General features: G+C 28.7%; 1 protein-coding gene across 1 annotated transcript in view; it reads left to right on the top strand.

Annotated features, from left to right (window-relative positions):
* LOC142231262 (otoferlin-like) overlaps window positions 1-15,764 on the top strand; it is a 239,237-nt gene that overhangs the window by 173,849 nt on the left and 49,624 nt on the right. The window contains exons 7-8 of the mRNA XM_075301878.1: window positions 6,847-7,216; window positions 14,214-14,441. Coding sequence (XP_075157993.1) covers window positions 6,847-7,216; window positions 14,214-14,441 — 598 coding nt within the window. The remainder of the gene's footprint in view (window positions 1-6,846; window positions 7,217-14,213; window positions 14,442-15,764) is intronic.

The following is a 15,764-nucleotide window of genomic DNA, read 5'->3' as shown; positions in this document are numbered from 1 at the left end:
TATTTACGTAGAAAATTATGTCGAAAATTTATTTCTAAATAATTTTTTTGTCAACTTTTAATTCCTATAGAAAATATTGTCCAAATTTTATTTCTATAGAAAATTTTTTAAAAATTTGATTTCTATAGAAAATTTTGTCAAAATTTGATTTCTATAGGAAAAATTTGATTTCTATAGAAAATTTTGTCAATAGTTTATTTGTAAAGAAACTGTTGCCCAAATTTTATTTATGTACAAAATTTTATCAGAGTGTTATTTCTATACAAAATTTGGTCAAAATTGTATTTTTATAGAAATTTTGTCAAAATTTTATTTCAATAGAATATTTTGTCGAAATTTGATTTCTATAGAAAGTTTTGTCAAAATCTTATTTCTGAAGAAAATTTTGTCAAAATCTTATTTCTGTAGAAAATTTTGTCCAAATTTGATTTCTTTAGAAAATTTTGTCAAAATCTTATTTCTGTAGAAAATTTTGTAAAAATTTGATTTCTATAGAAAATTTTGTAAAAATTTAATTTCTTTGGAAAATTTTGTCAAAATATTATTTCTATAGAAAAGTTTGCAAAATCTACTAAAACATCAAGAATTCTACCAACCTACCAAACAATCAAAATTCTACAATTTTTGGTAGAATTCTCCCAACTGTGGCAATCGTGGTTTGAGAACTGTTTAACATCACGCTTAAAACACTTAGATAAAATTTGAAATTCTCAAAAATGTCACCAGCATTACTGACAATTTAAGACCCACCGCTGAACAACTTTTGGTGTTTGGGCGAAACTGGGATTAAACTAATGACTCTTTGTATGGAAGGCATGCTAGCTTTTATACCCTTCAGGGTGGCTTCCCTCAACCCATACAAAGTTCATTATTTCTGTACTTTACGCATTCGCCTAAAATTATGCTACGCTTATATCAGGATATTCATAAGAGTTGATAGTCAACTGATTTTCCGACATTCTATTTACTTTTATTTATGTAATTTATTTATTTAATAGAGAAGGAGTTACGTACTTTTAAATCAAGCCGATATTAAAAACAATCGAAACACACACAAAAAGTATATTTTTTAAAATATTTTTTAAGAAAAATTTCCCCAACCCAACGGCATTCCAATATGTCTCAAAAATTTTATTACCTAAGGGGGTATACATTTCATAGATCATAGAAATAAGTTTAATGCTAATTAACAGAAGAAAATGTTCGTGCAAATCTCAAAATAAATAAGAGAAAACGAAGTATTGATTTGGTGCCAATGATCCTTTACTTTATTTTTAGTGCATTTTTTACTTTACTGAGAAAGACGAATTTCGTAAATGGTGGATAAAAATTCAAAAAATCTCGTTATTTTAACCAAGCATTATAGAATACAAATTAGTTCAATTATCGTACGAGGAGTTAATTTTTCCAATAAAACCATTTAACTATTTTTTGTTTTTCTGTTCAGATCTTAAATCTGGTTTGTCCGAGCAACAGCAAAAAACATCTTTGAAATGTGGTGATTTATTTTTCGAAGTAATACCCTTTTAATTCGATATCTTTGGGCGAACGATGTCCCAAATATAACTTTTCGGAAAAATATGATCTGAGGCCTACAAACTAGCACCCTCAAATATGCACTGTTCCAAAGATTTTGTCGTTAAACTAATGATTTTAAAGAATTGAATTATGAATACATTTAAGACACAATTCCCTTGTAAATTGTGTACATAATACTAAATTTCAATCTAATCATTTCTCAACGTTTTTCTTAATGCGCTATCGCAGTCCATTAAAACTGTGTAAACGACAATTTAAATTTCTAAATTCAGACTCGACTTCATGTAGAAATTATGTTATGTTTCAAGTAAAAAAGTCTTTTACATAAAGTATTGAAAAACATCTGCTATTTTTAATGATATTTTGTAGTTAAGATACAAAAGGTCAAAAAATTTAAAGACGATTTAATTAAATTTGAAAAAGTTGTCCGAATTATTAAAGTCAAACAAAATTTTCTTCCATGTTAGGATACCCCATTTTTAGGTCAAACAAGTATATACGGCCGTAAGTTCGGCCAGGCCGAAGCTTATGTAGCCTCCATCATGGATTGCGTAGAAACTTCTTCTAAACACTGCCATCCACAATCGAATAACTTAAGTTGCGGTAACGCTTGCCGATGGCAAGGTATCTTAAAACCTCCTACCACCATCTTCTAAATTGTATGTAAGTCCATACGTGGTATATATTAAATCAAAAAAGATCGATCCAATACGTATATAATTCATTTTGACAAAGTAGACATACAATTTTGACAAAATTTTCTACAGAAATAAAATTTTAACAAAATTTTCTATAGAAATAAAATTTCACAAAATTTTCTATAGAAATAAACTTTTGACAAAATTTTCTATAGAAATAAAATCTTGGTAGATTATTTTTGGCTCGAGTGGCAACCATGATTATGAACCGAATGAAATTTGAACAAAATTTTCTATAGAAATAAAATTTTGACAATGATGAAAATTTTATTATGAACCGAATAAAATTTTAACAAAATTTTCTCTAGAAGTAAAATTTTGACAAAATTTTCTATAGAAATAAAATTTTGACAAAATTTTCTATAGAAATAAAATTTTGGCAGACTATTTTTGGCTCTAGTGGCAACCATGATTATGAACCGATATGGACCAATTTTTGTGTGATTGGACCAATTTTGGTATGGTTGTTAGCGACCATATACTAACACCACGTTCCTAATTTGAACCGGATCGGATGAATTTTGCTCCTCCAAGAGGCTCCGGAGGTTAAATCTGGAGAACGTTTTATACGGGGGCTATATATAATTATGGACCGATATGGACCAATTCTGACACGCTTGTTAAAGATCATATACTAACACCATGTTCCAAATTACAACCGGATTGGATGAAATTTGCTTCTCTTGAAGACTTCGCAAGCCAAATCTGGGGATCGGTTTATATGGGGGCTATATATAATTATGAACCGATGTGGACCAATTTTTGCATGGTTGTTAGAGACCATATACCAACACCATGTACCAAATTTCAGCCGGATCGGATGCAATTTGCTTCTCTTTGAGGCTTCGCAAGCCAAATCTGGAAATCGGTTTATATGGGGGTCTATATATAATTATGGACCGATGTGGACCAATTTTTGCATGGTTGTTAGAGACAATATACCAACATCATGTACCGAATTTCATCCGGATCAGATGAAATTTTCTTCTCTTTGAGGCTCCGCAAGCCAAATCTGGGGATCGGTTTATATGGGGGCTATATATAATTATGGACCGATGTGGACCAATTTTTGCATGATTGTTGGAGACCATATACCAACACCATGTACCAAATTTCAGCCGGATCGGATGAAATATGCTTCTCTTAGAGGATCCACAAGCCAAATCTGGGGATCGGTTTATATGGGGGTTATATGTAATTATGGACCGATGTGGACCAATTTTTGCATGGTTGTTAAAGACCATATACTAACACCATGTACCAAATTTCTGCCGGATCGGATGAAATTTGCTTCTCTTTTAGGCTCCGCAAGCCAAATCTGGGGATCGGTTTATATGGGTGCTATATATAATTATGGACAGATGTCGACCAATTTTTGCATGATTGTTAGAGACCATATACCAACACCATGTACCAAATTTCAGCCGGATCGGATGTAACATGCTTCTGTTAGAGGCTCCACAAGCCAAATCTGAGGGTCCCTTTATTTGGGGGCTATACGTAAAAGTGGACCGATATGGGCCATTTTCAATACCATCCGACCTACATCGATAACAACTACTTGTGCCAAGTTTCAAGTCGATAGCTTGTTTCGTTCGGAAGTTAGCGTGATTTCAACAGACGGACGGACGGACATGCTTAGATCGACTCAGAATTTCACCACGACCCAGAATATATATACTTTATGGGGTCTTAGAGCAATATTTCGATGTGTTACAAACGGAATGACAAAGTTAATATACCCCCATCCTATGATGGAGGGTATAATAACATAACTAAAAAGACAAAACGACTTCATTGAGCAAAATTTGCATTCGTATTTTAGTTGTAAGAAATTTTCAGCCACACGACAATATTTTTTACTATGCATACTTGATTTCTTCGCATTTATTTAGCTTGTTTCATTTTCTTGCTTTTGTCTCATAAATCTTGATTATTTTATCAGGTGGTAGAAAAAATGGGGCATTAGAGGGTTAATAATTAAGCAGTAGTCTCACCTCCATCATCCTTTATCTCATTAGAGCAATAGATTTACTGGAAATCTCATCAAATTTCAATGTACATCAACTCAAGTTTCTGTCAATGTGTGTTGGTGTGTCCGTGGGGGTGGGATGGTATTTAATCTTCTACGACAAATTAAAATCCTGACAAATCATATAAATGTGACACCTATGGCCGTGTTCTCCAGCCTACTCGTATATTTCATGGGTTTCTATGGCGAAATTTAATGCGCTATATGTATTTAAACCATACACGTGTACAAAGTTTATGTTATTAACACCTCAATGTGGCTAAGAATTCACATAACTTCTCAGGAAATCAAAATGAAGCAAAAGTGTTCTTTGGACTATTGTGATTCCGTATTGGTTACCAAATACCAATAGAATTCTACCAAAAATTGTAGATTTTTACTCTTTGATAGAATTCATGATGTTTTCGTTTATTTTGTGAAAATTTCTCTCCAATTAAGAGATACTTCAATTCTCTATAGAAATTAAATTTTGGAAAAATTTTCTACGGAAATAAAATTTTGGAAAAATCTTCTACGGAAATAAAATTTTTTAAAAAATTTCTATACAAATAAAATTTTAACAAAATTGTCTATAGAAATATAGTTCTGACAAAATTTTCTATAGAAATAAATATTTGCTATAGAAACAAAATATTAACAAAATTTTAATTTTAAAATTTTGACAAAATTTTGTATAGAAATAAAATTTTGACAAAATTTCCGACAGAAATACAATTTTCACAAAATTTTGTAAAGAAATAAACTTTTGACAACATTTTCTACAAAAATAAAATTTTCTATAGAAATAATCATTTGACAAAATTTCCTATGGATAAAAAATTTTGACAAATTTTTCTATAAAATGAAATTTTGACTAAAAGAAAATTTGGACAAAATTTTCCATAGAAATAAAATTTTGACAAAATTTTCATTAGAAATAAGATTTTGGTAAAATTTTCTATAGAAATAAACATTTTTATAGAAAGAAAATTTGGACAAAATTTTCTATAGGAATAAAATTTTGACAAAATTTTCATTTGAAATAAAATTTTGACAAAATTTTCTATAGAAATAAAATTTGGCAAAATTTCCTATGGATAAAAAATCTTTTTGAAAAATTTTCTATACAAATAAAATTTTAACAAAATTGTCTATAGAAATATAGTTCTGACAAAATTTTCTATAAAAATAAAAATTTGACAAAATTTTCTATAGAAATAAAATTTTTACAAAATTTTCTATAGAAATTACATTTTGACAAAATCTAATTTTAATTTTAAAATTTTGACAATATTTTCTCTTGAAATAAACTTTTGACAAAATTTCCTATGGATAAAAATTTTTGACAAATTTTTTTATAAAAATGAAATTTTGACAAAATGTTCTATATAAATGAAAATTTGACAAAAATTTTTATAAAAAAAAAATTGGACAAAATTGTCTAAAGAAATACAACTTTGACAAAATTTTCTATACAATTAAAATTTTGACAAAATTTTCTATAGAAATAAAGTTTTGGCAAAATTTCCTATGGATAAAAAATCTTATACGGAAATAAAATTTTTGAAAAATTGTCTATAAATAAAATTTTAACAAAATTGTCTATAGAAATATAGTTCTGACAAAATTTTCTTTTGAAATAAAAATTTGCTATAGAAACAAAATATTAACAAAATTTTAATTTTAAAATTTTGACAAAATTTTGTATAGAAATAAAATTTTGACAAAATTTCCGACAGAAATACAATTTTGACAAAATTTCCGACAGAAATACAATTTTCACAAAATTTTGTAATGAAATAAACTTTTGACAAAATTTTCTACAAAAATAAAATTTTCTATAGAAATAATCATTTGACAAAATTTCCTATGGATAAAAAATTTTGACAAATTTTTCTATAAAATGAAATTTTGACTAAAAGAAAATTTGGACAAAATTTTCCATAGAAATAAAATTTTGACAAAATTTTCATTAGAAATAAGATTTTGGTAAAATTTTCTATAGAAATAAACATTTTTATAGAAAGAAAATTTGGACAAAATTTTCTATAGAAATAAAATTTGGCAAAATTTCCTATGGATAAAAAATCTTTTTGAAAAATTTTCTATACAAATAAAATTTTAACAAAATTGTCTATAGAAATATAGTTCTGACAAAATTTTCTATAAAAATAAAAATTTGACAAAATTTTCTATAGAAATAAAATTTTTACAAAATTTTCTAAAGAAATTACATTTTGACAAAATCTAATTTTAATTTTAAAATTTTGACAATATTTTCTCTTGAAATAAACTTTTGACAAAATTTCCTATGGATAAAAATTTTTGACAAATTTTTTTATAAAAATGAAATTTTGACAAAATGTTCTGTATAAATGAAAATTTGACAAAAATTTTTATAAAAAAAAATTGGACAAAATTGTCTATAGAAATACAACTTTGACAAAATTTTCTATACAATTAAAATTTTGACAAAATTTTCTATAGAAATATATGATGGATAAATTTTATTAAGTAGCAAATTTAAATCAAAAATACTAACATCAATTTTCTACCACATTTTAACCATTATTTTATTGCTTAAAATTCTCTCCATAGATGCAAGCAGCACCATGGCATCTGGTAGTGGTAACGCCTCAAGCAGTAGTGAATCATCGAAGAAGCGCCTACTGAAACGAGTCATATCCAGCTCACACGCGACCTCTGTGACAACATCAACCACTTTTGTGGGTGGTACTCAGCCGACTCAGCCCATACCCATTGCAGGTCGTTCACGTAGTGAAGCTGCATCAAGAAGTAGTTCCATAGGTGGCGGTGGTGGTGGGACGAGTGATACTGGTACTCCAGGCGGTAGTCCAGTGGTAAAAGAAAAACGCATTACAATGCGAGCTGTTCGCAGTCTAATGCGTTTAGGACGTAGTCGAAATAATTCACAAACACGTGATAGCAGTACAGAAGATGAGGGCAGGTAAATAGTGCGATGATATTAAACTCAAAACAAAAAAATTATTTCTTTTCTGGGAAACGAAATGGTAGATTAACAAAGTTATGTTTTTTAGGAATTTTCGTTGGAATTTTTTTTCCATTGTAAGACATTTGTTTGGAAGAAAAGTATATTATTTTTATTGTAAATGTTATCGTCTTTTAACAAAGACATTTGTTTGGAAGAAAAGTATATTATTTTTATTACAAATGTTATCGTCTTTTAACAAAGACTAGCTAATTTCTTTATACCCTGAACCACTCTGTTAAAGACGATATTATAGGTTACTGCATATCCCAGCAAAAAAGCGTCGCCAAAAAGTAATGAAAATGTTCTTTTTGGATCCGGAAGTGGTGCAAAATTGACGCAGAAGCGATGCATTTAACTTGGGCTTGCCATAGGACGGAAGTTCTATTCAACAGCCGTTTCACTGAATTAGCATCACTTCTTTAGGTGTGATCCTAATTCAATGTTTTGGATTTAAATTAAACAATTCTGTGATATTTTGTCAAATAAATAATTTTTATAATTTTTTATAATTTTTAATGGATTTTTAATTTAAATTATTAATGACCTCAAATATTTTCAAAAATTCACAATTTTTTCCGATTGGATTTAACATTTTTTTCGACAAAATTTAAATAACTTGTACCATTTAATGAATTATTACTCTGTTTTTATCCTATTTGAAACAAAAAAAGTTAAAATTACCCATTAAAAGTATGAAAAAACCAAGTTATAAAAAATTGAATTAAAAGAACATCCTGGGTAGTTGAAATAAAGAACATCGCTGGGAGTGCATCTTCTGGAAGTGCTTTTAAAGTTTTGCCTTTGAAAGAACTTCCAAATTTTTTTGCTGGGATGTAGAAACAAAATTTTGAGAAAATTTTCTATTGAAACAAAATTTTGACAAAATTTTCAGTAGAAACAAAATTTTGACAACATTATCTATATGAACAATATTTAGAGAAAATTTTCCATAGAAACAAAATTTTGACAACATTTGATATAGAAACAAAATTTTGCCACAAAAAAAAATTTAAAACAAAATTTTGAAAAAAAAAATATCTATAGAAACAAACTTTTGAAAAAAGTATTTTCTATGGAAATAAATTTTTCTATAGAAACAAAATTTGGACAAAATATTTTATTGAAACAAAATTTTGACAAAGTTATCTAGAGAAACAATACTTTGACAACATTTTCTATAAAAACACACATTTTGATATAATTTCTTGTAGAAACAAAATTTTTACAAAATTTTCTATAGGAACAAAATTTTGACAAAATTATCTATAGAAATAAATTTTCAATAGAAACAAAATTGTGACGAAATATTCTATTTATTTATTTATTTCAGTCTTTGGATTTGCATTACAATCCTTACAGACTAAGCTTATTATAAACAAGTAAGGAAAGTCTAAAGTCGGGCGGGGCCGACTATATTATACCCTGCACCACTTTGTAGATCTAAATTTTCGATACCATATCACATCCGTCAAATGTGTTGGGGGCTATATATAAAGGTTTGTCCCAAATACATACATTTAAATATCACTCGATTTGGACAGAATTTGATAGACTTCTACAAAATCTATAGACTCAACCAGAGAATGAAGCCGACCCATTTTTGTCGGCGGAGGCTAACACTAAATTTTTGCCTCCGGCGGCGGCGGCTTGACGGCTAAGCCGATAAAAAATTGTCTGTTCGGCGGCGCAAAATTATCTATTATAAAATCAATTTGAAGTTTTCCCAATTGTAATGTGATTAGTTGTACAACCAATCTTACAATCAAATTTACATTTCATTCAAATTTTTTGAGCTAAATTTTTGTAAAACTATTATAGCAACTTGATACTAATTGATTAAAAGTGGAAAGTTCAAAATTTTGGCAAAAACTATAACAAATATTATTAAATTTTTCTGATATAAATCAATATTTTAGATTAATTGGCGGCTAAATTTAAGTCGAGATGAGTCGACATATTCGGCGGCGGCGTCGACTGCTAAAAACGGGTCGGCGACGGCTAAAATCGGCGGCTCGACTCGGCGGCTTCATTCTCTGGACTCAACATTTAAGATGGCTAATGCACTAGGGTGGAACACAATTTTAGTAAAAAAAAATATGGGAAACATTTAAATCTGAAGCAATTTTAAGGAAACTTCGCAAAAGTTTATTTATGATTTATCGCTCGATATACATGTATTAGAAGTTTAGAAAAATTAGAGTCATTTTTACAACTTTTCGGCTAAGCAGTGGCGATTTTACAAGGAAAATGTTGGTCGAAATCAGAAAAACATATATATGGGAGCTAAATCTAAATCTGAACCGATGTTAACCAACTTTGACACGCATAGCTACAATGCTAATTATACTCCCTGTGCAAAATTTCAACTAAATCGGAGCAAAAATTTGGCCTCTGTGGTCATTTGAGTGTAAATCGGACGAAAGCTATATATGGGAGCTACATCTAAATCTGAACCGATTTCAAACAAATTTGGCACGTATAGCTACAATGCTAATTCTACTCCCTGTGTAAAATTTCAACTAAATCGGAGCAAAAACTTGGCCTCTGTGGTCATTTGAATGTAAATCGGGCGAAAGCTATATATGGGAGATATATCTAAATCTGAACCGATGTCAACCAACTTTGGCACGCATAGCTACAATGCTAATTATACTCCCTGTGCAAAATTTCAACTAAATCGGAGCAAAAAATTGGCCTCTGTGGTCATTTGAGTGTAAATCGGGCGAAAGCTATATATGGGAGCTACATCTAAATCTGAACCGATGTCAACCAACTTTGGCACGCATAGCTATAATGCTAATTCTACTCCCTGTGCAAAATTTCAACTAAATCGGAGCTAAAACTTGGCCTCTGTGGTCATATGAGTGTAAATCGGGCGAAAGCTATATATGGGAGATATATCTAAATCTGAACCGATGTCAACCAACTTTGGCACGCAAAGCTACAATGCTAATTATACTCCCTGTGCAAAATTTCAACTAAATCGGAGCAAAAAATTGGCCTCTGTGGTCATTTGAGTGTAAATCGGGCGAAAGCTATATATGGGAGCTACATCTAAATCTGAACCGATTTCAACAAAATTTGGCACGCATAGCTATAATGCTAATTCTGCTCCCTCTGCAAAATTTCAACTAAATCGGAGCAAAAACTTGGCCTCTGTGGGCAAATGAGTGTAAATCGGGCGAAAGCTACATATGGGAGCTATATCTAAATCTGAACCGATTTGGCTGATATTTTGCAAGTTTTTCGAGACTCATAAATATTCGGATATACGGAATTTGAGGAAGATGGGTTGATATACACGCCAATTATGACCAGATCGGTGAAAAATATATATGGCAGCTATATCTAAATCTGAACCGGATCGTCTTTGAGCCGAAACAGGACCCTATACCAAATTTTAGGACAATCGGACTAAAACTGCGAGCTGTACTTTGCACACAAAAATACATCAACAGACAGGCATACAGACAGACAGACGGACATCGCTAAATCGACTCAGAATTTACTTGTAAGACGATCGGTATACTAAACGATGGGTCTCAGACTTTTCCTTCTTGGCGTTACATACAAATCCACAAACTTATTATACCCTGTACCACAGTAGTGGTGAAGGGTATAAAAATATAGAATATCTAATGATTTACAAAAATCAAATAATGTAGAAGAAAAATCCAACCTAAAATTTGAGATCCGATTAAATTCCTCTAAAACACGCACAATTGGTTCATTATATGAATAGCTGCTACGATGAATTGGAATGAAGAGTAGGTTTTGACGACGCAAATTATGGCATGGAATATTAAATTGTATTAATTCAAGCAAATCTGGAGCATCTATGATACCATTAACTATCTTGTACAGAAAAATCTGAGATAAAATTAATCTTCTATTTTCTAGTGTCTTCATACCGATAAGTCGACATCGGTCCGAATATGATGGTTCAGGATCTGTGAAAGATATTGAACGCAGGGCAAATTTAATAAACCTCTTCTGAATGCGTTCAATACGAGTAACATGGCACATATAAAAGGGATTCCAAATCACACTGTCATATTCTAATCTAAATCTAACCAATGACATGTATATATTTCTAGCAGTATAGTGATCTAAAAAGTCCTTACAATGCCTTTTAACAAAGGCTAACATTGCATATGCCTTTGGCACAATGAAGTCAATATGACCCACAAATGTAAATTTAGAATCAAATATTACTCCCAAGTCCTTCACATTATCAACATCTTGAATACAAAAGGAATCTATGAAATGATTCGTAGAAATCCTAAACCTGGCCTTGCTAAATGTGACCTTAAAACATTTAGCTACATTAATATCAAGTCTATTCTCTACACACCAATTCACAATATTATCTAAGTCATTCTGTAGTCTAGAAAAGTCAACATAAGATTCAACCCGTAAAAAAAAAATTAAATCATCAGCATAAAGTAGTATATTCGCCCACACAACACATTCAGATATATCATTAATAAACAATATAAAAAACAGAGGTCCTAAAACACGCCCCTGTGGAATACCGGATGTGGCCCTATATACATCAGACACATAATTTTCTATTCGTACATAACAAAGTCTATTACACAAATAAGAAGATACCCATCTCAAAAAATTAGAATGAAAACCTAAACAAGCTAACTTTTTCAAAAGTATACTATGTAACACACGATCAAAAACCTTCGACAAATCCATATAAATGGCATCAACAAAATGTTGATAAAATTATCTAGAGAAACAAAATTTTCTATATAGAAACAAAATTTTGACAACATTTTCTATAAAAACACACATTGTGACATAAATTCTTGTAGAAACAAAAAAAAGATTTTGACAAAATTTTCTATAGAAAAAAAAAACATTTGAGAAAATTTTCCATAGAAACAAAATTTTGACAACATTTGATATAGAAACAACATTTTGACAAAATTATCTATAGAAACAAACTTTTGAAAAAAATTACTTATAGAAACAAAATTTTGATAAAATATTCTATAGAAAAAAAAAATTATAAAATTTTCTATAAAAAAAAAAACAGAATAGAAACAAAATTTGTGACAAAATTTCCTCTAGAAACAAAACATTGACAAAATTTTCTATAAAAACAAAATTTTCTGTACAAAAAAAATCTATAGAAACGATGCACTTTTGCCGTCCCCCAGTTTGACGATATATGTATAGTAGCCCACTGTTTGAAAATATTTTTGGCACGATAGGCATTGATGCAGTATAAATAAAATAAGTATAATTTTAAATTTCCCAAAGATGACAAAGCTGTATCAATATTTATTGATATTTTCATGGCACTCAAAAAAAATTAAAGCTTTCAAAGAAACCACAAATTCCACACACGTGGAATTCAGTAAAAAGCATTCGTTTGTTTCCCAATTTTGTTACAAATAAGTGGTTTCATTCGAAACGTATACATAAAGCTGCTTGTGGCAAAATGATTCAACATTCAACGGTAATGTCAATTTATTTCAATTCAATTCAGTTTCATCGACAACAATGTCCCACTTTATCCTCTGGGTAAAAAGCGAACAGGTATATGAAATATTTCGAGGCAACATAGTGAAAGATCTGTTTAAGACATAAGCTGTTCTGGTAACTTTAAAAACATTGGGTTGTAACTAGTGTGTACAAATAAATGGTTTATTTTGAAAAGTCGGTTTTCGGTTTATCCAATTTTTTTACAAACCGGGTTTCGGTTATTTATTTTGCTCAAAACCGGTTAAAAACTAAAAAAATATACATAAATGAAAATGAGTTTTAAACACCTATTTTTTATATCACCTGGTCCCTTTCCAAGAGATATTTTTGTTTAATGTATTTACTGATACTAAATATTGGACTATTCGTGTTCAGTGATTGTATAAAAGCATTGAAAATTTTACAATTTTTAATTAAAGTCTTAATTTGATCAAATAATGAATTTGATATAATTTTTCAATCGAAAATCAAGATCAAAATCAATCACTGAAATTAATTGAATCAAATATATTTTTAGTTGGATCAATTAATTTTTAAAACCTCTACCATAGGAGCAGGGGCATACTAACCTTGTCATTCAGTTTGTAACATATCGATATATTGGTCTCAGACCCGATAAAGTATATATATTCTGGGTCGTGGTGAAGTTCTAAGTTTATCTATCGTAGTCAGCTTGTAGAAACGATAAAATTGGAGACCGTTATATGGCCGGGAAAACCATGAACCTATTTTTCGCGATCAATAAATTTTGTCGATTTTAAAATTAATTAAACATATGTTTTCTAAATTATTTTCTGTTTTTTACAAAATTAATTCGTTTGATTAATTTTGGTAGTTGATGTTAATTTTGATTACAAAATTATTTAAATCAACTATATTTTTTTTCAGTTGAATATTTTTCAATTAAGGCTTCAATATATTTTTCGATATATTTTCTAAATCTCTTAAAGAAAATAGCCAACAATGTTTATATTACAAAAATTCTTTTTAAACATTATTAAAGCTACTAACGATTTGAAGCTGAGTACTTTTGCCACAGCAGGTTAGAAAAACTCCAGATTTTTCTTCTCTTAATTTCTTAATGGAAATCAAATTTAATTAAACGTTTCTTTAAGTTCCTTTAACACACAAACAACATTATTGTTGGCATTTTTTCTCATGAAGGACTCATATTTTTACAGCATAATTATATTTTGTGTGTTTCAGACTTAATTAAGTATGATGACTAATTAGCATAATTGTTCTCTGGAATATGTATGGCTTTGTCCGCAAAATTTTCTAATGTAAACAAACATCACAAAGGAAACCCCAAATTCAGGGTATAATAGAAAAATAACAACTTTTAGTGAATGCTAAAACAATTATTTCTCACAAAAATATTTATGTTTAATTCACTTGTTTTCATTCGATTGTTGTTTTGTTCTTTCGTTTCTTACTTTCATTCCACTAGATCCCCTCTAATATTTGACAATGAAATGGGTGTGACCAATGCCGCAGGAGGAATAACAAATGCTGCCGCTTCGGCAGGAAGTGCGGATGCTATTGATGGCGTGAGACGAGGCAGTGGAATGATGCCCAACAACATGACGACGACTTTACCAACCCCTGGAGCTGAAAGTGTAAATTCAATGCAATCGAGTGATGTCGAAGAAATGCATCAAGTTGACCAGGGTAAAATGTGAGTAGAAAATGTTCAGTCTTTAATTTTAATTTTTGAGCTTTCTCTGTTAAAGTTGAATTGGTGAAATAGGGTATATTATACACGCAAAAAATAAGTACAGAATATAGTTTTTGTGATAAACGTTGAATCTTTTACAGAATGTAATAACAACTCCATAAAGACTAAATCAAAAAATGTTGCAAAATTTTTCTACAGAAATAAAACTTGACTTGACTTTTCTATAGAAATAAAATCAACATTTTCTATAGAAATTTTCTGAAGAAATAAAATTTTGAAAAAATTTTCTACAGAAATAACATTTTAACAATATTTTCTATAGAAATAAAATTTTAACAAAATTTTCTATAGAAATAAAATTTTGACAAAATTTGCTATAGAAATAAAATTTTGAAAAAATTTTCAATACAATAAAATTTTGACAAAATTTTCTATAGAAATAAAATTTTAACAAAATTTTCTATGGATAAAAAATTTTGGCAAAATTTTCTATACAAATAAAATTTTTACACAATTTTCTATTCCAATAAGATTTTGACAAAATTTTCTATGCAAATAAAATTTTTACCAAATTGTCTATAGGCAATATAAAATTTTGACTAAATTTTCTATAGAAATAAAATGTTGACAACATTTTCAATAAAATAAAATTTTGACAAATATTTCTATAGAAATTAAATTTTAACAAAATTTTCTATGGATATAACATTTTGACGAAATTTTTTAAAGAATTAAAATTTTAACAAAATTTTCTCTAAAAATAAAATTTTGGCAAAATTTCCTATACAAATAAAATTTTTACAACATTTTCTATACAAACAAAATATTGACAAAATTTTCTACACAAATAAAATTTTGACTAAATTTTCTATAAAAACACAATTTTGAAAAAAAAAAAATCCATAGAAATAAAATTTTCACAAAATATTACATAGAAATAAAATTTTTACAAAATTTTCTATAGAAATAAAACTTTGGCAAAATGTTCTATACAAATAAAATTTTGACAAAATTTTCTATAGACAAAAAAATTTGGCAAAATTTTCTATAGAAATAAAATTATGACAAAACTTTCTACAGAAATAAAATTTTGACAAAATTATCAATAAAAATAAAATTTTGACAAAATTTCCTATAGAAATAAAATTTTAACAAAATTTTCTATAGATATAAAATTTTGACGAAATTTTTTAAAGAAATAAAATTTTAACAAAATTTTCTATACAAATAAAATTTTTACAAAATTTTCTATAGGCAATATACAATTTTGACTAATTTTTCTATAGAAATACAATTTTGAAAAAAAAAATCCATAGAAATAAA

Source organism: Haematobia irritans, chromosome 3 (genome assembly GCF_050003625.1).
Source record: "Haematobia irritans isolate KBUSLIRL chromosome 3, ASM5000362v1, whole genome shotgun sequence".
Classification (NCBI taxonomy): Eukaryota; Metazoa; Arthropoda; class Insecta; order Diptera; family Muscidae; genus Haematobia; species Haematobia irritans.
This window is presented reverse-complemented; position numbering and strand designations above follow the sequence as displayed.